This window comes from Lineus longissimus, chromosome 12 (assembly GCF_910592395.1).
Source record: "Lineus longissimus chromosome 12, tnLinLong1.2, whole genome shotgun sequence".
In the NCBI taxonomy this organism is placed as follows: Eukaryota; Metazoa; Nemertea; class Pilidiophora; order Heteronemertea; family Lineidae; genus Lineus; species Lineus longissimus.
This window is the reverse complement of record NC_088319.1, coordinates 17,230,968-17,254,749: the sequence shown is the minus strand read 5'-3', so window position 1 is coordinate 17,254,749 and position 23,782 is coordinate 17,230,968. Positions and strand designations below refer to the sequence as shown.

At 41.9% G+C, this 23,782-nt stretch overlaps 2 protein-coding genes across 5 annotated transcripts; both read left to right on the top strand.

Annotated features, from left to right (window-relative positions):
* The first annotated feature begins 138 nt into the window (after positions 1-138).
* On the top strand, positions 139-8,081 carry LOC135496481 (CTD nuclear envelope phosphatase 1-like). The gene is made up of 7 exons (XM_064785840.1): positions 139-360; positions 2,653-2,719; positions 2,939-3,057; positions 3,351-3,422; positions 4,001-4,117; positions 4,419-4,530; positions 4,920-8,081. The coding sequence occupies exons 1-7, from the start codon at positions 262-264 to the stop codon at positions 5,066-5,068; spliced, it is 735 nt and encodes a 244-aa protein (XP_064641910.1). The 5' UTR covers positions 139-261; the 3' UTR covers positions 5,069-8,081.
* A 2,266-nt stretch (positions 8,082-10,347) lies between these two features.
* LOC135496480 (procollagen-lysine,2-oxoglutarate 5-dioxygenase 1-like) lies at positions 10,348-21,715 on the top strand. Of its 4 annotated transcripts, none has more exons than XM_064785836.1 (18): positions 10,348-10,442; positions 11,592-11,680; positions 11,825-11,961; positions 12,532-12,646; positions 12,969-13,020; positions 13,117-13,229; positions 13,589-13,750; positions 13,938-14,171; positions 14,375-14,496; positions 14,729-14,830; positions 15,636-15,761; positions 16,427-16,565; positions 16,852-17,034; positions 17,162-17,266; positions 17,559-17,705; positions 18,054-18,182; positions 18,531-18,713; positions 19,345-19,485. In XM_064785836.1, exons 1-17 carry the CDS (start codon positions 10,352-10,354, stop codon positions 18,684-18,686), a joined length of 2,202 nt encoding a protein of 733 aa, XP_064641906.1. In that variant the 5' UTR covers positions 10,348-10,351; the 3' UTR covers positions 18,687-18,713; positions 19,345-19,485. The 4 variants fall into 4 exon arrangements, with proteins under 4 accessions (XP_064641906.1, XP_064641907.1, XP_064641908.1 ...); XM_064785837.1 differs by lacking the exon at positions 15,636-15,761 and adding an exon at positions 15,193-15,318; XM_064785838.1 differs by lacking the exon at positions 18,531-18,713 and having other exon boundaries at positions 19,345-21,715.
* Positions 21,716-23,782: the final 2,067 nt, after the last annotated feature.

Sequence of the window (23,782 nt, the reverse complement as noted above, 5' to 3'; positions counted from 1 at the left end):
TATTTTATATCAATAAAATGCTAATTAAAGAATAAAATCAAAAAATTGTTTTGCGATTCAACTGCTTTTGCTATACATGAAACAGGTGCGCGCATGCGATGCGCAGAAATTTCTCAGGCCTCATGGGTAATTCAAATGGCGGCTTGAGTTCGAGCAGTCGAGTGATTATGCCACAAAAACATTCATAAAACCACTCTGTTTTAGTTCCGATTCGAAAATCTGTTTGATATTTTGAAAGATAAAGACCTACATGAACTACCAATGTTAACGCACATTGCTATGGGCCTTCGTGGATTCTTTTTATTTGCGGCCAAAGTATGGAGTTTTATCTGCTACTGTCTCCGAAGACAGATCCGTGCGGTGAGCATCATGATATTTTTGTAAACCGAAACCTCTTAAAAACATAGTTGTAACTCTTTGTTTGTGTGTTTCTTAATCTTATTTTATTGCCTGATTATCTGTTCTTGTTTGCCGGTAACAATCGTCTTTATTTATGTGGTGTTTTTAGAGGGTTTCACCCGAAAAAGCATATTGTGATGATGTTCCTGTCTTCACATTCACTCAATCACTGTCAATACTCATGTCAATTGTCATCACCAGGCATGTCCGATGACATCTCATGATCTCGCTCACTCTACCAGTGGCAGTGTTGTGCATGATGTGTGAGTGCCATGGCTTAAATTCCCATTAAAAAGTGGCGATACTACGCACACTACTCTTCTCACGACGTGGTGAACATTGAACATTGCCCAATGACAACGTTACATACCGTACCTGTGTAGGACTATGCCCTAGGCACTAGTTCAGTTTTTGACAGGCTGGAGATGTCCAGTGTTTGACCTTTTAATGAATCTGTTTGCCCCTTGTAAGATACACATGTACTGCCTTCATGTAGGGTCGGTAAATCAAACCATCTTTTGACCATGAAAACCTGCTAAGGTGCATGATTTGTTTTCCTGACCCTACGATGCTCTGTTCATCACGTGCTCCGATTAAAAACTGTATGATGTGTATCTTAGGCCTGAGAGGGTGTGTACCCATCTGCCATGCCTGCTGCATGTGCACTCAACATCCTCCACAATAGGCCAATACAATGTATCTGTATCAAATAATCAATATCTCACTGGCGATATACAATGTAATTGACCATGTTCGGTAACTATGTGTACACTGTGCATTCATCATAACTGTAAGAATTGTGGTAACTTCACGCTGTTTTAGCTGACGACCTGATTAGCTCCGTGCTTTGCACAACCTCACATTCAATTCAAGTCTAATCCCATACAACTCTCATGACTTCCTGATCATTTGAAACATCCCATTCTGACTGACAAGAGTTTCCTTGGGAGGAATGATTGTCCATGACCTGTGTAGATTGTTGTGTTACATAGCGTAATGTTAATAGCGGATACCTATCCCATCTGTGTATTACTGACTAACAATAAATATGAATACAATCATCAATGATACATGTCAAGTTTTTAAACGGTTGGCAGATCAAAACCATGGCATAGAATATCATTCATAATATCACCATGAGGATTGATGTTCACTCGATTTAGTCTTAAAGTGCACGACTTCTATAGTATGGAACTGTGCCATTTCATGTCGGCATTGAACCTGATTGCCATATTGTCCATAATTTATAGTAGTAAAAGAATCATGATCAGCGTCAGAAGGACATAAAAACATGACCTGGTGTATTACAGTCTAGTTCATAAGCCTAAATATGTCAACATAATGTGAGGTCATTTCCATTCATGTGCATGCAGCTTGGGTTTAACACAGCCTGCAGAATTCCATAATATTGTGAAGCATGTCACGTGGCATAGACAGAGACAAAAGGCCCTATTGTTGGTAAACATGTGCATGACAGGGAATCAGATCGAAAGTGAAGGTCATCCATATGCTTTTATTTGTTTTGTTAATGCAAAGCAACACTGATGTTGTTCTGACATTTAGTTTGTAGAGCCCTAGACACTGGTATCACATACACAAGAATTGGTGACCTTTCATTCAAAAGAAGCCTTCTTTGACTCTTCCCTGTCAAAATTAATGATAGGGCCACATTGTTGCAGTGTTTTTCTATTGGATAAAATACGACTTTTCCGCGTGTCATAGTTATGCTCTTGAGTTTACAGTGTCAAATCACAGCCTGTTGTAGCTTTTGGGGGGGGGGGGAGGGGCATAAATGAGGAGTCGTAATGTTATGGCTAAAGGCATCTTTTCATGAAGTAGAAATAGTCGCACAACGTAAAATCCTGGCTGCCTCTCGTTTGAGAACTTTTTCTTCTCTGGTTTCTTACTGTTAACTGTAGGCCGACATGTATGTTCCAGTGACCCATAATGTACTGTACACCTGTCTAACTACAGGTATCTGTATATCTTTATTAGTTCAGAGTCATGGGCCTGGTTTCTCACTAGGCCTCACTACACCTGTACAGGCCTATTCTACATGTACGTTATTTATCAGAGTTAATGAGATTGAGAGAGAAAAAAGAGAAGGTTTCTCCTGTGTTGTTACCTGTGAGGAATATTGTCAATGGTAATGTAGATATCAGGGTTGAAAGCCTTGGCCAAGCATTCTTGACTGGCGCCGTACAGCACTTCGCTACCCCAAATGACCTTCTTTCTTTCCTTATTTCATTGCAGGTTCTACGTCACCAGACCGTTCGTTATGAAATTTTACCTCTATCTCCTATATCAAAACACAGGCTTAGTAAGTATGGCAATGCTCTGTGCATAGTTGTTATTGTTAGAAGGGACATCAGGACAACCAATCTCAAAACAAATCAGAATCAGGAAAATATTGGGAGCTCTCAAATCAAAACATTTTGATAAGCCAGCTAGATTGTCTTCGATTTGTAGCTAATACTACATGAAGTGTGAAACTTTTGTAAAACTAACTGCTAATGATCTCTTTCCATTCCACTTCCAGGTATGGTTCGGCGGAAAACTCTAGTTCTCGATCTGGATGAGACCCTTATACATTCTCACCACGACGGGGTATTACGACAAACAGTTAAACCTGGCACACCGCCGGACTTTGTACTCAAGGTAATCAACGTTTACATACCAAATAATCCTGAGCGGCAAAGTACACAATGTAACAGCGGATTGCTTCTTTGCTAATGTCCATGATACAATCGATATAAGCAGTCAGCAGGCTGGTGTGGTTGGCATCTTTTTATAATACTTCCGCTCCCCATCAATAGCGCTGTTACTAGTGTTAGTGGGTCATTTTACCAAGTTTCGGCTGGACCAAAATGTAGTTTTGCTGCAGCGGAGACGAAAGCAGAAAAACACTGAGTGAAACTCGTCCTTTTAAATCCTGACCTTATATGTTGCAGGTGATTATAGATCGGCATCCTGTTAGGTTCTTTGTATATAAACGGCCACACGTGGACTTTTTCTTAGATGTGGTAAGTAATGATATCAGTTGTTTGATACATGTAGCTGTATCTGGTAAAACCAACAATTTTGTGTGTAAAGCAACATTAACTCAGGACTTTGACCAGAGGCAGAGTATCAGGTGTATGTGAATGAACCTGATCCCTAGACAGCTGTTTGCAAGTGCGATTCCTATGATATTAGACCCGGGTTTGAATTAGCGCAATCTGCATATAGGAATATTCCATTTGAATTCGATCCGGTGAAGCTTAATATATTCTACATGTAATGAGGAGAATATGAACTTTTGAATCTAGATGTTATTCGATTAGACTTGTAATGAGAATGTGCTCTTAGTATGGTATTCACTCACATGTCATGCAATTTGAAATAACGCCAGATATGTCGGTGTGACCCCTCCCCTTGGAATTCTTGGGCTCATCAATTTGGCTAGGAACTTTGAGGCATCGGCTTGATTTTCTTTGAAAGTCCATTTGTGCAACAGCACTTCACCTTTAGCCGAGTTACAGCGACATTGTTACATCTTACACTTGAAGTTTTTTCTCTCAATGACTTATTGACATGTGACGTTGTTTTCGCGTGTTTTCAGGTGAGCCAATGGTACGACTTGGTCGTGTTTACTGCCAGTATGGAGATGTACGGCACTGCAGTTGCCGATATTTTAGACAACAAGAGATCTATATTAAACCGACGCTATTATAGGCAGGTGAGTGATACATACAAACCCTCTCATCTCCATTCCCTGTTATGCCTCTTCTAGATACTGCACCAGTTATTCCAGAAACTGGAGGGGGGGGGGGGTATAAGCAACCCCTGACTTGAAATTTGTGGTTGGCCAACTCATTGTACCCTTGGTTGTTAATGCTGAAGACTGTTTCTATCATTGCACTGGGTCCTGAACAAGGCAAGGTCTGTAGGCGTAGACAGTAGACCATCTAAGCTCTGCTCAAGAGGTAAGCTTATAAACAGGCTTCTTGTAGAAATGAATTACCTCTTTTCCTTTTCAGCATTGTAAACTTGATATGGGTAGCTACACAAAAGATTTATCAGCGATAACAAGCGATTTGTCAAGTGTAATGATATTAGATAACTCACCGGGAGCGTACAAAGCATATTCAAGTAAGTCAATATCGAATGCCTTGTTTGTTTTCAAGGCAATGGGAAATTAGGTCTGTAATGATTGCAAGGGCTTTGAATGAATGCCAGAATAACACATCAATGCAAACAGTGTGCATCTTCTCCCCTCCAAGTGTATGTCAGATTATGAATTAGTAATCTTTCACTAGATTTGTCAATAACTTTGTTCTTGTTAGTGATGGCAAAGATGGATTGAATTGCATGCAAACTTAGCCATAAAAATTGTTCCTTTTTTTGGCCAAGTTCTAATGACTCACCAAGGATTTGAACCAGCTACCTCCGAAGATTTGCCATTCAGCTTTTAAACCATTACCAGAGTTGGACACACTATTTTCCCTCCCTCTTCTTAACATGTTCTTCTTCCGTTGCAGATAACGCAATCCCGATCAAATCCTGGTTCTCTGACCCCACAGACACAGCGTTACTCAACCTCCTCCCCATGTTAGATGCTCTCAGGTTCGTTCATGACGTCAAGTCAGTCTTGAGCAGAAATCTTCATCATCATCATAATCAATGGTAGTTATTGTAGGTCCTCATCATGTGTTTGTACAGTTTAGATACTGAGGCGGTGGTGTGTTTCAGGGACTGGGGTCGTATATTTGATGCCTGAATTCCTCTGGAATGAATTGGAGTTCGTGCCTGCCATCCATGAGACCTGCAACGAAATCTTTCATGAAATTTGGACATCTTTTGGAACAGCAGGATTTTTGGCATCAAATAGTTTGACAACGGTCCCTAGAGGTCGCTTGGTTCTGATACGTCATGTTTAAAGGCTTAAGCAAATTGACTAGTCTATTTCTGATTAGCATTCGAAGGCATGTGATGGTTAAATTTCAAACTCTGGCATTGAAATCAGGATACATTGATCGTCGTCACTGCCGTGAAAAAGATGTTCCATTTGTGCCTAATTTATTCTTCACTTGTATATGATCATTTTTTGCATTCAAATGTTCATCTGATTCTTGGGATGACTAACCCATGGATAGCCTTCATGCCATTTTCAGACCATGACAATGTTGGTTTCTAGTCAACCATACTTTTACCCTTTTATTTTTGTGAGCCTTCTATTTCATTGAGAAGGGAGACGGGTACAATAGCAAACTAAAGGAGAAGGGCCCAAGCCCCATTTACAGAAATAGGGGGATGTGTATCAGGAAGGGATGTTTTTACAAACAATTAGTGGTCATTTGTCTTCATTTGCTCCATAACATTGTCATTAGTAAAGTTTGTCTCCATCAAGCTGTGCTCAACTGTCTGTGGAGTTGTAAATGTTATATTACATCAGAAGTAATCAGGGATTAGATGAAGTACTGCCACTCTCATGAGAACCATTTACGAGGTGGTGTTGATTATAACACTGAAATTACTACAATTCATTACTCAAATTGTGAATTAATCACCGTGACTATAATTCCATGTTCTTCTCCTTCTGTGATGCTCTCTCAGAAGATCTCTTGCCAAGGAACCTTCTTACAACCAGCATTTATGAATTTGTCAAAGTGCCATGTATGATAATGACCTTTCATACACTTCTTATAAGGTCACAAACTGTTACCTGTATCAGCGCACAGCAAAAACCTGTTATGAAAACACATGAAATGAATCCTTGTTTATTTTGATTATTCCATATGTATTTTGTATTTTTCTAGTTGTTAAGTGAAACATAAGTCCATCACATCAGTATGTATGTTTGTGACGAATACCTAGTCCACAGCCAGGCTAGTTTGTAAATGTATAATGTAAAATGACTCGTGCAATCCCAGATGAATTCAGATTTCTCAAACTACTCAAAAGGAGGATCTGAGCGAGAGCCACCTCCCTCTGTTGCCTTTACTATATCTTAACAATAACACCCCTGCTTTCCCGAGTGCACTCTTCTAATGCACTACCTGGAAGAGTCTATTTAAGGAAATGAGGGTGAAAAGGTTACATTTTCTTTCATTTCTTATCAAGGCCAGACCAATTTGTGAGCTGTTTACCCACCGACATTGTTCTCGCCAGACAATGAAATGAACAATCAACTGGAAAATTAAGATTTCTCAATTATCATCAGATTTTTTCGCACAAATATTTCGACTCAATTGAAAACACCCTATAGACTAGGGGAAATTGACCAGTTAGCAACCTTATTTCTACTTACCTTTCAGATAACTAATTGGTATAGGTATCTGGCAATAGCCTTCTGGTCGATTTGTGAAGTCGGAAACTTTCACAAATCGAGAAACGTATCATCTTTGCCTCCATTATCTCGAGAGGGCGTTTCTGTCCGAGTTCATTTGGGCCCAAAAGAGTCTTTTTGCATTGTATGTAGGCTTAGTTAAAGAATACTATGTATTCCGTGCAAGATTAGAACCAGTGACCTCTACACAACCATTCAATTGTACATTAATGTGTGTGTTCAAATAATTATTTCATTGATCTGTAAAATGTATGCTGTACATAGATTCATGTCTGACTGATGGCCTTAGAAATCATGGCGAATGAAATGAAGGCCAAGGTCGGCCATTGATAAGGGTCAAGGTGAACTGTTCATGTTTAGAACACAGGGTTTTGAGGAACTTTGAAAAATCTTACAGTTTTAAAATCCAGCGAAAATCATTGATTAGTTGATATACTTAGTTTCGTTGCTCTTTTACATGAAAACCAAGTGAAGTATACAACTTGTGATGTTTGTACATTACACCGTCTATTCAAGATTTAGCTCAAGGGGCATTTGAGTGGAACAGTACACCAAGGGGCATTTGAGTGTGACTGTACACTATTAGATGGCCTGGTTGCAAGAGCTCAAAACTATTTAAGTGATGTTATGGTATGAATTGTTAACTGACTCCATGGAATACAGTGACTATCAATACGTTGTTCTGGAAAGTACTGTAAGATAATTGCGGCTCTATCTCATGTCTTGTGTTCATGTTAAAAAGATATCTTTCTTCAGGTTCAAATGTGCTTCAAATATCTCGGTCAACTGTCCACAGTCCAAAATATCTTTAGAGCCTGGCTGGAATATTCTCCACATTCCCAGCGTAGGAAGAAAAGTAGTAAATTGCCCTAGCAGTTTCTGATTGTTTGCATAATATATGAACTGAAAAGTACTTTTCTCATTGCCAATGCAAACTGGGGGATATTCCTAGTCGCACTGTATTTTAGAGTGGTCGAGTTGTCTCGCTCACAACTAGGCAAGTGAAGTTGGACACTGTACATCTCTAAGTGGTCAAATCATCAAGTTCTGCTTAGTGAGATAACTTCACTGTTAACAGAATGTGATGTACGAAGGCGGAAGCGCCTGCTAACCTCTCTTTTGCCTTACTTGATACCAGTGATGGAATTGAATCTCATCTTAGTCGCGACAGTTCAGGACAAGATTTTCACGTGGTATCGTTGATGTGTGACAGCTGTGACCGAGGTGATTGTTGGCAGGTTTGTCCTGGAGACTTGTTAGTTTCACCAACTTGATAGTATTCAAGTACTGGCTAGTTGAATAAAGAGTCAATTGTTTTGATGTGTAAATAAAGAAACTGTAAAATAGAATGAAACTGGTCTTGAAAAGTGTTTGCTTCAGCGAAGGACAAACTCCTTTGTCTACAGTGGAACAGGACATTCTGCACACAGGTCCTCCAAACACTTCACACAAATGTCCTTTGCAGAAGTGCACATAAGCTGGATTAAAAGGCTTCAATGAGTTTGTTATTACAATGTGTACAGAGGACCAGTGTGCAATCCCATGGTCAACTGTCTCTTAAAAGAGCACAACCCCAGGAGGAGACTGTCTTCATGTCCCTTTCCCATTACGCCCCTATTCCCATTTCGCCCCTATTCCCATTTCGCCCCTTCCAATTCAAGACGGGCTGGGACCATGACTGATGTCTCGAAAGGACAATTCATTTCCTGAAGGAGATCGTCTGCAGGACGGGGACTGGCCTCTAAGTTGAACAATCTCCAGAAACTGTCTTCAAGACAGCCCGGAACTTCCATCTCGGAAGAACAATGTGTCTTCTGGAGGAGACGGTCTTCAGGACAAACAAGGTTTGATACCCAGAACAACAACAGATTGAGACTGATCTCTTGATTGAGGACATAGACTCCTTGTAATACCCTGATATGTACCCGAGGACCTCTGGTTGGAAGAGCTTCTATCTCACTGCTGTGGACTTAGACAGACTCAAATACCCTCCTTGAAGTACGTAGTTGTTGTACTTCAAGCATGTTTGTCTTTTGAAGGTGACGGTCTTCATGACAGACAGGGCATGATGTCTTGGGACAGGCAATGCATCACACTGAGACTTATGTCTCGATAGACAAGTTGTCTTCTGTAGGAGACCGTCTGACGTCTTGGTCCAGACTGTCGCCACTGGCAAAACAGTGATGGACAAGACTGTATTCAAAACACATTGTGACTGATGGGTAGAAAGGACTGTCTTCTGGAGCAGACTGTCTTAACGACAGACAAGGAGACCGGTAGAGATTCCATCCCGCTGTGCTCTTGAAGACAGGCCAAACCACCCTTGCCTCCTTGAAGTAGCATAGGTACCCGAGCACGGTAACTTTTGTACTGAGACAATATTGTGAGGCCCCTCCACTCTGATTGAATCTAAATCTCACTGTATTCTTGAAGACAGACCTGGCCATGAAGACACCTCAAGTGGCCTACATTTTCCGCATTGTGTACCTCATCCAACCAGTCAACTATCATCTACCAGAGAGATCAGGACCCTTCTACCTTTGGTAGAGCTTCTGTCTCGGTGCACCCTAGAGGATATAGCCACAACCTGACCTTGGAGACAACTCTGGTAGGCTACCTCTCTGTCTTAAACCTCATCCAACCAATCAACTATCATCTAGCTGAGAGATCAGGACCCTTCTACCTTTGGTAGAGCTTCTGTCTCGGTGCACCCTAGAGGATATAGCCACAACCTGACCTTCGAGACACTTCTGGTAGGCTACCTCTCTGTCTTAAACCTCAGGCAACCAGTCAACTATCATCTACCAGAGAGATCAGGACCTTTCTGCCTATGGTAGAGCTTCTGTCTCGCTGCACTCTTGAGGATAGTCACAACCTGACCTTGGAGACAACTCTGGTAGGCTACCTCTCTGTCTTAAACCTCATCCAACCAATCAACTATCATCTAGCTGAGAGATCAGGACCCTTCTACCTTTGGTAGAGCTTCTGTCTCGGTGCACCCTAGAGGATATAGCCACAACCTGACCTTGGAGACAACTCTGGTAGGCTACCTCTCTGTCTTAAACCTCAGGCAACCAGTCAACTATCATCTACCAGAGAGATCAGGACCTTTCTGCCTATGGTAGAGCTTCTGTCTCGCTGCACTCTTGAGGATAGTCACAACCTGACCTTGGAGACAACTCTGGTAGGCTACCTCTCTGTCTTAAACCTCATTCAACCAGTCAACTATCATCTAGCTGAGAGATCAGGACCCTTCTGCCTTTGGTAGAGCTTCTGTCTTGCTGCACTCTTGAGGATAGTCACAACCTGACCTTGGAGACAACTCTGGTAGGCTACCTCTCTGTCTTAAACCTCATCCAACCAGTCAACTATCATCTAGCTGAGACATCAGGACCCTTCTGCCTATGGTAGAGCTTCTGTCTCGCTGCACTCTTGAGGACAGTCACAACCTGACCCCTCATCCAACCAGTCAACTATCATTTGCAAAACTCCCGCGCAAACAAACCGAGCGCCTGTCGGCGTTCCGGTTACCCACATTCCGTTCCGGATTTTCTCCAACCCGATGAATATGTCCATGTGGAAGTGTATACAAAGTACACACGTAGTTGACTGTACACCGTGAAAATGGCTGGGCGACTTTCTCAGGCCCTTATTTTAATATCTGCGTTATTCGCTTACTTTTGCCCTGAAAGTTCTGCTGGAAGTTTGGAAGATGGCAAGTATCGTGGTCTTTCAATTCCCATCTTTTTTTGCAAGCGGTTCACTTTTGAGATTTCTTGTTTTCACCCCAATTTTAGCAGACGCATTTTTGAAAAGGGGTCAAAATCATGCCCTTGCGGGCTTTAGGCTAGGCCTACAACATGTACAATGACAATGTGTAGAATGGGCCTATCTACACACATATGAATGTGACTAAGCATGTTCCATGGGTGGAGTCCTTTTTGGGGGGAGTAACCTATGGGAAACTTGGGGTTTCTGAAATTAGGGGCAATTTAATGAGAGTAGCCCTAGTGCTAGTATATTGAAGGAGTTTTTTTAGGCAAAGAGGCCTACTTAGTATGCAAATACAAACTGGACCGTATTGTATCAAAGGGCAACTCTCCCAGATGTTTCTAAAAAACATGATATGGCCCTCTTAACCCCCCCCCCTCAAGGGCATAGGCCCCCCCCCCCCCCACCAACCAACCAACCAAGCCGTTTTAAATATGGCCCTGACCAACTTTTATATCAAACCAACTTCAGGCCTAACTTGAAGTCGTTCATATCTTGACTCGATCAGATAATTGGACAGCCTGTGCCTGTTCTGTAGGCCTACCCCGGGCCTCCACCCAGATGGACCTGCAAAGGGTATTAACATTATAGTTATACATGTACTTTCTTCTTCTCAGTAGGAGTGCGAGGAGGGCATTATACATGTCCAGTTTGTCTTAATTAGCCAACATGTACCATTGGCAGCATTATGTAGGCCTGCGAGTTGTTTAGTTTAGCTGCCTTGTCTAGACTCAATCTGACCTTTTCTTTGTCAAGTGTTCTACTTTCCATCCACATCAGGTATCTGTAATGTCTATCCATGGAATGATGTTTCAGTATAAAGCCTACCCGCGTGTATCAGAGGAAGGCAGTTAGTTGTTTGCGATCATGTTAGTTTCATACATCCTGTCCTATTCATTCGGACCCTTTGCTGCCTTCTTGTCTTAATCAAACTGAAACAACTGATGGGGCCTTTTTTGTCAACAGACTGCTTACTTTTCTGATAAGAGAAGTTTCTATTTGAGCAAATAAATCAACAGCAGTTTCCTAATAATGTGATATTTCTGAATTTGGACACTGTCACAATCATTGTTTTTATTGTTTTATATTCTAGGTTTACTTGTTATAACCGTAGCCACAGAGGAGTCAGATGGTTTCAAGAGGTTTATGAGATCAGCACAAAAATACGGCTATGATGTCGAGGTGAGAGAAACGTCTTGTTCCATCATTCTTCTCTCCGCCTGTCCTTTGCTGTGTCCAAGTGGAGAGGGTGTCCTTAAGAGGTGTTTGCAAAGAGATACTTTACTGCAATGTTTTCATATTCATAAAGCTTGGTTCGTTTTCCAGGTGCTTGGCATGGGTTTGGAGTGGACCGGGGGTGATATCGATCTGCACCCCGGTGGAGGTCAGAAGGTCAAACTGCTGAAGGAGGCCATGGAAAAATATCAAGATCGAAAAGATTTAATCATTATGTTTGTAGATAGGTGAGACGTTTATTTTTTGGTATTTGATTTATGTGTTGTTTAGACAAGTTCGTGCTATGGATTATCTTTCTACTACAGGTGGTTGTTGACTGTTTTAACCTGTGTCTGTGATGAACCAGTTTCCTATCTGGCAGAAATCAGAATTGGCCCCAGACTGATCTTACATGGCTCGAGGAAGTAGCTCAGCCAGCCTGAGATCATCAACTACAAAATGCTTGAAATATCTGCCTACTTGTCACAATTCGAACTTTCTTCCAAAGGGTTAATCTCAACATACTAGTACATGTACACAGTGAGCACTGACATGAGGCATTTTAAACATGCAGTGTCTTTTTCAGACAGGAACTCTGCTCTGACCTAGTTTGCTTCCTATTCATTGTCTTGGAATGATGGTAATTGATAAAAGAAAAAATCTGCTGGTTGGATGTAAAATATGGCTGGAACAGTTTACGGCTCATGGGCAGTGTCGAGGTTTCTGATGCCATTGCAGAATACCATTAAACTTTCAATTCCATTTTTCTGTATTTTCCCTTTAATTGCATTTTCAATACTTTTTTTTTCTCCCTTCAGTTACGATGTGGTGTTAACTGCTGAATATAAAGAAATCCTGAAACAATTTAAAAAGTCTGAATCTCGTGTCATCTTCTCTGCTGAAGGATTCTGCTGGCCGGACCTATCTCTAGCTGTAAGTAGCCCTAGGATTGGGATCAAGCCCACTTATGTGGGACAAAGTCACATTTGGTGCATGGAGGGGTATTGACTTGTTCATATAGCCCAGAGTAAAGATTTACATGATGTTGTGTTGGCAAAGATTGTGCCATATTAGGCCTGGCATCTTTACTACCTGATTTGGTGATGTTTACATTTGAAATCGAGTTTTGTGCAGATGGTGATTGTGAGCACTAATAATCTGGAAGTCGGCGATGATTTTGAGAAAACTTCATAGAATATGTATAATTTTTCCTTAATCAGTAATTGAAGGCTGTCTTTAAAAAATGTCATTTCAGGAGCGTTATCCATTGGTGAAGTTGAACGAGAAGAGATATCTCAACTCTGGGGGTGAGTTTATTTTCATCATTCTTTTCTTATTTTACTTATCACATACAACTGGAATAGTCTGAAGGAATGTTCTTGTTATCGATGCTTTGTTTGCAGGTTTTATTGGTTATGCCCCCGAGTTATGGGAGATTGTGAGCAGTGCCCCTCTGGATGATGCGGATGATGATCAGCTCTTCTACACCCGCATCTTTCTTGACGATAACCTCAGGGTAGGCATTCTTGGCATGATTTGTAGCTTAGCTGATGGCCACTTTCCACACAGAGTTTGGCCACCATCTTGTCCATTTTACTGGCACAATATCTGGTTTGGAGAAAGTTTTAGCTGTGTGCCAGGCCCTTGGGCCTCTTGTTGGTCATTTACAATTATTGTCTCAGTAAGTAAACAAACCACCTGCTGGGTAAGGCTAGTACTTTTCCAAAGGTTTCCTCAATAAGTAGGTTATACTACTTACAAAGTGTCTGCTCAAAGCCCAAAGTTTGTAATTATCAGTAAAACTCCAGTGCTAAGGGCTGCGAAAATAAAGGGTTTTACACTATATTAATGCTGTCAGCTCATTGTTGTTGTTAGGAGCAGTATGCAATCAAGTTGGACAGCAAGGGTGAGATCTTCCAGAATCTGAATGGTGCTCTCGATGAAGTCGACCTCAAGTTCAAGGGAACCGAGGCATTCATGTACAACACGAGGACGGGGACGACGCCTACCGTTATCCATGGCAACGGTCCGATCAAGGTGATGAAAATGTTTTTGACGATATCAGCCCTTGAGATAAAAAGTTACATGCTGCATGCGTCTTATGTTGTTCTTGCTTGAGACTTTCAACTGATAGAACTGCTCATCTAAGCGGTCTTGAAATATCACATTAGATTTCATTGCATTGATACAACTGTTTCAGTAATGTCGAACTTCATATTTCCAGCATGAATTCAACCGCCTCGCTAACTACCTAGCGGGCCACTGGACTCCAACCCATGGCTGCATCTCATGTAGTGAGGACACGTTCTCACTGAAGGACTTTGCCATCGAGGACTACCCCTCAGTAACCATGGGCATCATCCTCCCTCATCCAACGCCATTCATCAACGAGTTCTTCCAAAGAATCGCCAAGCTGGACTATCCTAAGCAGAAGATAGATCTCTATGTCTTTAACAGGGTGAGACTCAAAACATCTTAAGTGATAACAACTCCATAAAAATCAGATAACATCTTAAAGCATAAATGTGAGATACAGACGTGGCAGACTGCTGGTTTCATCTTTGTACAGGTAGGCCTACTGAATATAAATTTGGACAGTGTTGTGATGTGTACACGTACATACCTGCCTTTAACACTGAAATTGATCGTCTCTCTTTTTAGGTTGAACACCACAGTAAGGATGTGACTGCTTTCCTAGAAACACACAGTGATGAATACCACTCAGTTAAATCAGTAACGCCTGACCAGAACCAATTAGAAACTGAGGGCAGGAACAACGGAATGTGAGTAGATTAAGCTGTGGAACCTGCTTCAGGTCTCATGAAGAGGTTTCGTCAACAGATTATCAAACCTTGGGAAATCTTGGTATATGCAAAGCGAGAATGGAAAACTCCGAACAGCAGTCGGCTTCTGGTACTGATGTCTTGAGAAACTGTGCCATTGGAGTCACTTGATTTTGTCATCGACGACACCTTTCCAAGAACTGTGAATAAAATATCACATTTGTTCTTTCAGTGATTGGTGCATTCACAACAACTGCAAGTATTACTTCTCTGTGGATTCCCTGGTGCAGATGACAAACCCAGATTCACTCAAGTTGCTCATCGAACAAAATAGGTGAGTTATAGCATAAAGATTCAGTAACGTCTGCAAAGGTAGACTCGTTTGTAACAAACTGATATCACGAGAGCGATTTCTCACTTTTGCTGCCACGGCTGGTACCGTATGATATCATCCACCTGGCATAACTGAGTTAACAAGCGAGAATAACAATGCAGCGTAAATATAAAGCAAGTGATTAAAACTGTAGATGTGGATGGGACGTCTTTTCTTGGGCTTGACCCAAGATTGTAGTAGAATTCCTAAAGGTGACTTTTATGTTCCCAGTGAGTTGGTAAAAGACTGTGGATGTCAATTGCACCAACTTTCTCCCTCTAACAGGGTGTGTCTCCATGTGCTTATACTATATTTGTTTTCAGGACGATTTTGACTCCTAATATTCACCGCTATAGGAAACTATGGGCGACATTCTGGGGGGCAGTGACCCCCGACGGTTACTATCTAAGGTCACCTGAGTATATTGACCTTGTTCAGCGAAGACGTTTGTAAGTCGATATGACGATGTTGTCACACTGTTGCTTGTGCTGTTGTGATAGTTGATGTCAGTGGGTGGTGATTGGGCATTCAGTTGGAAGTCATGGTGAAACCAAAAATTGGCTGGTTGGACAAAAAAATTCAAAATGAAGTTTGATGGGAATATTTTCGATAGGGAGAGTAATAACTGCCTCTGTTACGATATTATATCAGGGGATACGAGTTCCTTCGAAGCCCTCTCCTCACCCAGTTGCTCCTCGCCCCACTGCTTGCCATTTGCTGCTGTCTTCTGCTCTTTTAATTTCGATTTTCACCCTGCGATTTTCAGAACTTTTATTGCCCCTCAAATGAGCCGTCGTGGCAAGTATTGGTCCAATTTCTGGGGGAGTGTAACCCAGGGTGGTTATTATGCGAGGTCAGCTGACTATCTTGATCTTGTCACCGGAAAGAGACAGTAAGTAGGCTTTCCTTGGCAACCAATGGTCTCGCCTTCTCGTACCACCAATGACTTTTCGGACTATTTTGAAGAAGAAAATGTGTTGTTTAGTTTACCCTGACAAGCGATCATTATCATCTGAATGTGCTCATTGAGAGCTTTCCAGTGGATGGTCATGGCAGTAGGTTTACCAATGGTAACATCAGAAAGTGCTCGTCAATAACTTTTCAATGCCATGGTTAGGAAACCATCAATCCAATATTCCATACATAACAGTAGTTTCATCTGAGTATCTGCCCCCTTTTCCTTGCTTTCGCATGGCTTTTTCACGCATGTAGATTTACTTTTTCTTTTCACTTTATGATAAATATGTTGTAGATATCGAAAAGATCTTATTTGAAAGCACTCGTTTTCTTACTGAAGTACCAGTAGGGTAGAAACCTGTTTAGAAACAGGTCTGCAATGGATAGAACGGTTCTTCTCCTTTTGGTCTGTGTCACCTCTCCAATGAAAACATTTCAAAATACAAGACGAATACAGAATATTTGCAACTCTTTCTGATGACCGCTGTTTTATACATGTACCATCATTTCGAATATGGAGAGGAATGTTGTAACAACCTTTGTGGTAAAGATGTCCAAAGCTGAAACTATTTAAACGCACATAACTTCCTCTTTTACTAGGGGTCTTTGGAACGTACCTTACATTTCTAACATCTACCTGATCCAAGCTAGCAAGCTGCCAGCTTTGGTTGGCGCATTCACGACCATCCGGGAGGATGTGGATGCTGACATACAGTTTACTTTCACCCTGAGAAGAAAGGTGAGTCCAAACTCCCAGATATTATCTGATTGTCGTTGAGTATTCCCATAAAAGATGTCAGCAGTTTATACAGCTCTCACTCAGAAGGTCGTCTTAGTAAACCTGCTGAGTTATAAATAACAATGAATTTGTTGATGTTGGCCAGTTGACGGCAGGGGACTTGTCTATCATAGACAATTAAGTGACTACTGAAATATCAGTATTTTCTACCTCCTCAATACCTTTAATATAGGTACATTTCAAGATTTCATTCTGGATAAACAACTTAGCTGTGCACGTGTTTCAGGGCATTTTCATGATAGTGACCAATTTGAAGAACTTCGGTCACCTGATCAACTGCGACACGTACGGGACCGATCACCTACACAATGACCTCTATCAGATCTTTGAGAATCGCCACGACTGGGTGGAGAAATATATTCATGACAATTACTCGCAGGCCCTCAATCCACGCACCGAAATAGAACAGGTAAGCCTGATTTTGGTAGATGTTGTTTGTATATTGTTTCAGAATGGTTTGTTTTTTGGCAAGAGGGTTGGGTGTTGGGTGCTTTTGCCATTGAGATAAATCTAATGAGCTCTGTGATTCATTCCAGCCATGTCCTGACGTCTACTGGTTCCCCGTGGTCTCAGCGACGTTTTGTAAACATCTCATTGAAGAAATGGAACATTTCGGCCAGTGGTCTGGTGGCAAAAATAAGGTAGGCTGGGTTGGTCTTGGCACACTCTTGCGTTATGACTTAAATCCATCATTATCTCATGATTTAGAACACATCGAGAAGCTGGTGAATCACCGCTATAAAAACAAATTCTGTTCTACGCTGCCGATTTGTCAGGTCTGTGGAGTCGTGCAGTTGTCAAGTTCATGAAAACGTTAATTGTTTTTCTTGACTAAGAAACATTCTCTCTTCAGTCTCAGAGCAGACTATGCTAGTTCTAAACAAGGTCAGAGGTCAGAGATTGATTTTGTTTATTCTAAATTGGTATTTTCAGGACGATCGTTTGGCGGGCGGTTATGAGAATGTACCGACGGTGGACATCCACATGAATCAGATAGGCTACGAGCGCCACTGGTTACACTTCTTACACCAGTTCATCATGCCGATGCAGCAGAAGATATTCATTGGATATGTCCATGATGTAAGTGAGAAATATGTCGAATGGCGGCATGCCAGCAGTCACCCATGTTTTGTTAGGGTGCTTCAAGGATACCTTTGAAAGCAACAGTTGTGTGTGCTTCAGATGATCCTTGTAGAATCCTCAGCACAGAAACTATGCCTTGCCGGCCACTCAGAAAGCTACGTGCCAAATTTGGCAGAATTGAATGTGCTCGTTGAAGGCAAGGCACTTATACATCTGGTTTGATAGATGTCGTACTGTGGAGCATATCAGTCTCAGCAGCCATGCCAGATACTGGGGATCTAATTTGCTGTGTTTACCACAATATCTCTTATTCTTTATGTCACATCATTCCACCTTCTCTTCCAGCCACCAACAGCACACATGAACTTTGTTGTCCGTTATCGCCCCGGTGAGCAGGACCGGTTACGCCCCCATCATGATTCGTCCACCTACACAATCAATATCGCACTAAATCAACCAGGGGTCGACTACGAGGTAAGCCAGTCAATTTAATGGACCCATGGCGGGTCCGATAGGATTGTTTTGTTTGGTTATTGTAACTGATCACAAAAGCTTTTGAGAGTGGCAAAATCTCTACGGTAAACTCCTGCAGTGGAAACAGGCCTTCCTTGAGTTATGTTTTGCATGATAAATATGTTTTTTCGCTGACCCATCCCTTGGCTTTCTTGCTTCTTTTCAAAGCTTTGTGTTCAGGAACCTGCAGCCATTCCCTCCTTGATCGGGAACCAAATGATGAAGCATCAATGTGGTTTGGCCTGATTTTGTGCCTTCCAAATCAGCGTCTTCAACGTCAATCAAAGTTTTGTCACTCTTATCTTGTAGGGAGGTGGTTGCCGATTTGTTCGCTCCAACTGTAGTGTGACGTCATCACGTCTCGGCTGGACGGTGGCACACCCTGGCCGATTGACCCACTACCACGAAGGCTTGCGAACAACTGCTGGCACACGTTATATTATGATTTCGTTCATTGATCCTTAGATTCAATGATAAGAGAACACAACTTGGGTAAAGTTTAAAGTCAAATTTCATCTGGGTGATGTGTTCTCATTACTAACTAGGTGGCAGTGAATTCTCATCGTGATAAGGGTAGAATATGGTCCTTTTCCCATACATTTTAGATAACACTACGTCTACTTTCTGGATCAAGGACACTGAGATGAAATGTCTGTGGTCCGTCCAAGAGTTGAACCCTCATACTCCTGATTTATAAGTCCAGCACTCTAACCACTATACCACTGATCCCCGATGCAGGCACACATTGTATTCTTCCATCTTTGCTTCATAATTCCCACCTGCATGCACTATCTGCACCTGCTCCCTAAATAGCGACAAGAGGCAGGAGCTCTGCGTCCAAATGAGTGGTCTTCAGATGACTAATAGGCTCAGTTAGGGGACTCGGTTGTGTTCGATTCAGGGATGAATACATTCCTCTTAGAATCTAGAGTAGTTGCGATGTACTGAGAGGTGGGAGAGACCCCTGTTGGCAACTATGGGTAACTTAATCTGACCTACTTCACTCCTGTCTATAGTCTTTCTTTAACATACATTGACACGAATTTGCTGTGATAAATTGTTGGATATGTTGAGTTCATTGTTAACTTGAAATTGATGTTCAAATCTTCACGTCTTCTTTCAGGGTGGCGGTTGCCGATTCGTTCGTCAGAATTGCAGCGTGGTGGATTCGCGTGTTGGATGGTCCCTTATACAACCTGGTCGGCTGACGCACTATCACGAAGGTTTACTCACGACCAAGGGAACGCGATACATCATGATTTCATTTGTGGACCCATAAGTCAATGACAGACATTTTATAAAGACCTGCTGCTCCACCCCAAACTTTCGGTTCTTGATGGTTGTACTGCCTATGCATGTTGGGTTTTTGCCTGAGGTTTGATACAGTTGAAGTTTTGTAACTGAAGGACTACTTTTTGCCAATTTTAGTGGCTTCAAGGAAATTGTATAAACAATCCTGTAGCTATATTGAGTCAACACTAATACTCCTCGACTTACCCAATCCATCGTGGCTCATGTGGGGCAATGCATCCTCCTGGGTTACAACTATGTTTACCTTCGGCCATCCTTAGGAATATGTAGGTGCGATAGAGTTGAAAAATAAAAAGCTCTCCAATTCGTCGCCTGCACGAACCTACCCTGTCCACAGAGCAGTTAAAAACACTGTGGCCAAGCCATCTTTCCTAGGCTATGGTTACTGTGAACCAACATATTCTTAGAATGATCTTGGTTAGAACTTGTACCTATTTTAGAGTTAATCTTATCATACTCCGTCATACTAACTAAGAATCCTCATATAACCTGCAAATACTCTGCGTCGCAACAAACTTTTTATTTGTTGTTACGTGTTGCTCATCATCATTTTGTAAACATTTATATCATCAGTATAAACATATCGTTGTGAGGTTTTGATAGAAATCGCCCCATGAATTAAATTATCTGAAATTTACCCCTGAGCAAATTGACCTGTCATGTAAGCTTTATTGAAAAACGAAGGTCGATCAATCAATTTATGAAGATCAACTTAATTTACCAAGTTTTAAAAGTTAATGACAAGCACACCACTTTGTTAGCATGGACTGTCGTACTTAGGATCACATTTATAAGAAATCAAAAATATTTATCAAACATTGACTCAAACTGTCTCGTGTTCTCTGTTACTTTCAGTGTATGTTATTTTGGTTCATTTAGATAACAAAATGTTATTCTTTGTAAAAATTTAACCGTTTGGAGATTAGTTTTATTTTAACAAAACTTGTAGAGATCACTATTATAGTCTGTAGTTGCCATGGACGTGAATACAATTTGAACACTGGAAACTTAGGAACGGTGGGTCTGTGAGAGACTACCAGTGCGTCTAATGGCACAGTGGGTCTGTGAGAAACTAGCAGTGCATCTAATGGCACAGTGGGTCTGTGAGAGACTAGCAGTGCGTCTAATGGCACAGTGGGTCTGTGAGAGACTACCAGTGCGTCTAATGGCACAGTGGGTCTGTGAGAGACTACCAGTGCGTATAATGGCACAGTGGGGCTGTGAGAGACTAGCAGTGCATCTAATGGCAGAGTGGGTCTGTGAGAGACCAGCAGTGCATCTAATGGCACAGTGGGTCTGTGAGAGACTAGCAGTGCATCTAATGGCACAGTGGGTCTGTGAGAGACTAGCAGTGCGTCTAATGGCACAGTGGGTCTGCGAGAGACTAGCAGTGCATCTAATGGCGACGAGTTTACTCTGCCTCAGCCTAACGGGTACTCCTTGGCTGGTACTGAATCACAGAAACACCATGTCTTTGTTCCAACATGTTAAACCTCTAGATATTGGCTGTCATGGCTTGGTCGCACAATGTTTTTCTCCTGCACATTGTAAACCGTGAAATCTTCGCAAGCATTTCATTTCTGAAACTTTTTGTGAATGAAATTGACATTGAATTTGAAAAGGAGCAAATTTGCCAACTTTTAGCTTTGCGAACATTTGACGTTTTTACTGAAATCTTTAATAACATCTGGTGCTACTGTTTGATCAGTCTTACAAAAGATTCGCGTCAAATTTAGTTTCAAATTTTGACTGATCAGAAAGACAACGAAAATTTGTACACATTTGTAATTTGATTGTGTGTGGTTTTTCATTGGATTAAAAGTGGATCTTTTGTAAGAGAGGGTCAACCTAAGTATTTTTCATAAGGAATTATTATAATCAGCATGATTTAAAAACTGTAAATACTCAATTATACTGTTAACTTTTACCCACCCAAGCTTTTAACTTGCATGTATCAACATATAACTCTTATTGTCAGTGACTCCAATTGTCCTCCAGGTCTGCTTGTCGAGCATGGCTGCTCTGCACTTGTTTGGTCACTTGTGTGATTGGCCCTTAGACTTGCCTGTAGTTCAGTGGGAATCAGTTGAGGGGCTTATCTCTTGTCAAATAACTACTCCTCTATACTACTGTATACAGTCATTTGTAACAATCAACTTTGTAATAAAGAAGTTTTCTATACATAGGTCTACGATCTAAATTCTTCTTCACAAATTTGTGGAAGTGGTTTGCATTGAAAGGTACAGGTCTGAGAATAAGTTTGTCTGGCAAGTGCCTTTTCTTGCCTTCAAAAGTGAAGTCCACAAGCTGATTATTCATAATTGGTCCCCATCTGTCTGGAAGACAGTCTCCTACTGGAGAGAAATTGTCCTTCGAGAAGCCAGTCCTTTTGGTGATGGTCGACCAACACGTCGGAGCCCAGTCCCGGCCCCCCCACTTCCATAGTCAAGGGGGCCGCAGGCGCGTTCCCGATTTTTCGGGAAAAGGGGGTTAATTTTCACTCTTGTTTCGGGGAAAAATCCCCGAAAAATCAATAAAATAGGGGTGTTATTACTGTTATTTTCCCTTCAAAAACTGAAAATAGGGGTATATGTTCTCATGTTTTCCTTCCCTGGGTCTTCTGAGGATCCTCAGCAGCAAGGAGATGATGTTCAGGAACACGTTATGCATTTCCATGAAGATCCTGATGGGGATGTGAACTTTGCTGCTCCAGAAGTGCAGACCCACCTTTGACATGTTGCTCAGGAAGCCCTTGATGATGATGAAGAGGAAACACAGCCTGCTATCACCAAGGTATCAAACACAATCCTCGGGGTAGGGATCTAAGACTCCCTTCAATTAGGGGGGTAAGATCAAATCCTTCCTTCAAATAGGGGGTCAATTTCCTCACAAAAGCCCGCAAATAGGGGGTACAAAAAAATGCTGTTTCCTTCCATTAGGGGGTGATTTTAAAACTTGGGAACAAGCCTATGTACCCCCTAAATAAGGGGAGTGGGGGGGGGGGGGGGGCGGGAGCCCAGTCTCCTGGAGAGAGTCTCAGTCACCTCCAGCAGACAGAGGACAAATTTTCCATTGAGACACCAGTCCCCGTAGTGACAGTCGACCAACACATCAGGTAGTATAGTACTCAAACGCCCGGAATCAGTATGTGCTGCAGTTTGAAAAGTTTGGGTGTGGGGTATGATAATGATAATAATGAAAAGTTTCACATCTGTACGTGGATGGTTAGATAACAAGATAAGGAAGAAGAAAAAAAAAGAGAAAACTGCAGAAGATCCACCGGGAGTCGAACCTGTGACCAGCTGATCCACAGTCAAACACTCTCAGCGCTGAACCGTCAAGGCTTTCATGCTGAAGTGACGATTTTATTCGCCTCTTATATGCGATATGCAAACGAGCGCGCCGCAATTGTGACAAGGTCGCGCTGGCGGCAGAGTGATTTACCGAAATAGTTCCAAGTAATCGTATATTTCGATAGTTGTACAGATTTTTCTCAACATATTGTATCTATATACCTCAGTGATATAAAAGATTATCTTTGCAGTTGATTTAACGTTTAAATGGCCTTTTTTTAAAGTTTTAAAAAATCGAGGTCAGCAGGGTCAGAGTCAATCAACAGAGTGTTGCTCTGGCAGGGTCAAAAGACATCGTTGTTGGCGCCGATGATGTCAGCAATATGGCAGATTTCCGCCCCACCCGTGAGATTTGCTCTCGTCATGTCATGAGCACATCGAACTGCTAGTGAACCGTGCTGAATATGTACCCGCTACCGCTCTCTCCATCATCGGCGACCATATGTGCCGGTGCCGGTCGTGCGAGGTCGTTTCAATGAAAAAGACGCACGCCACTGCCGTACCAGTACCTGAGAAAACTCTTTGACTGATTCTGATTTAAAACTCACGGTCCGACACTAATACTTTTTTGCCCCAATGTAGCCTCGAAAATACCAGCTGCCGATTAGAACCATCCTCGGTAGTCCTCGAACGCCCGGAATCAGTATGTGCTGCAGTTTGAAAAGTTTGGGTACGGGGTATGATAATGATAATAATGAAAAGTTTCACATCTGCACGTGGATGGTTAGATAACAAGATAAGGAAGAAGAAAAAAAAGGAGAAAACTGCGGCAGATCCACCGGGAGTCGAACCTGTGACCAGCTGATCCACAGTCAAACACTCTCAGCGCTGAACCGTCAAGGCTTTCATGCTGAAGTGACGATTTTATTCGCCTCTTATATGCGATATGCAAACGAG

Bases quoted from the DNA above. Each gene is read 5' to 3' on its own strand.
- LOC135496481 (XM_064785840.1), top strand. From the start codon at position 262: ATGTTAACGCACATTGCTATGGGCCTTCGTGGATTCTTTTTATTTGCG. The intron at 3,423-4,000 runs GTAAGTAATGAT...GCGTGTTTTCAG, and splicing joins TGGACTTTTTCTTAGATGTG to GTGAGCCAATGGTACGACTT. The intron at 4,118-4,418 runs GTGAGTGATACA...TTTCCTTTTCAG, and splicing joins ACCGACGCTATTATAGGCAG to CATTGTAAACTTGATATGGG.
- LOC135496480 (XM_064785838.1), top strand. From the start codon at position 10,352: ATGGCTGGGCGACTTTCTCAGGCCCTTATTTTAATATCTGCGTTATTC. The intron at 11,962-12,531 runs GTGAGACGTTTA...TTCTCCCTTCAG, and splicing joins ATCATTATGTTTGTAGATAG to TTACGATGTGGTGTTAACTG. The intron at 16,566-16,851 runs GTGAGTCCAAAC...CACGTGTTTCAG, and splicing joins CTTTCACCCTGAGAAGAAAG to GGCATTTTCATGATAGTGAC.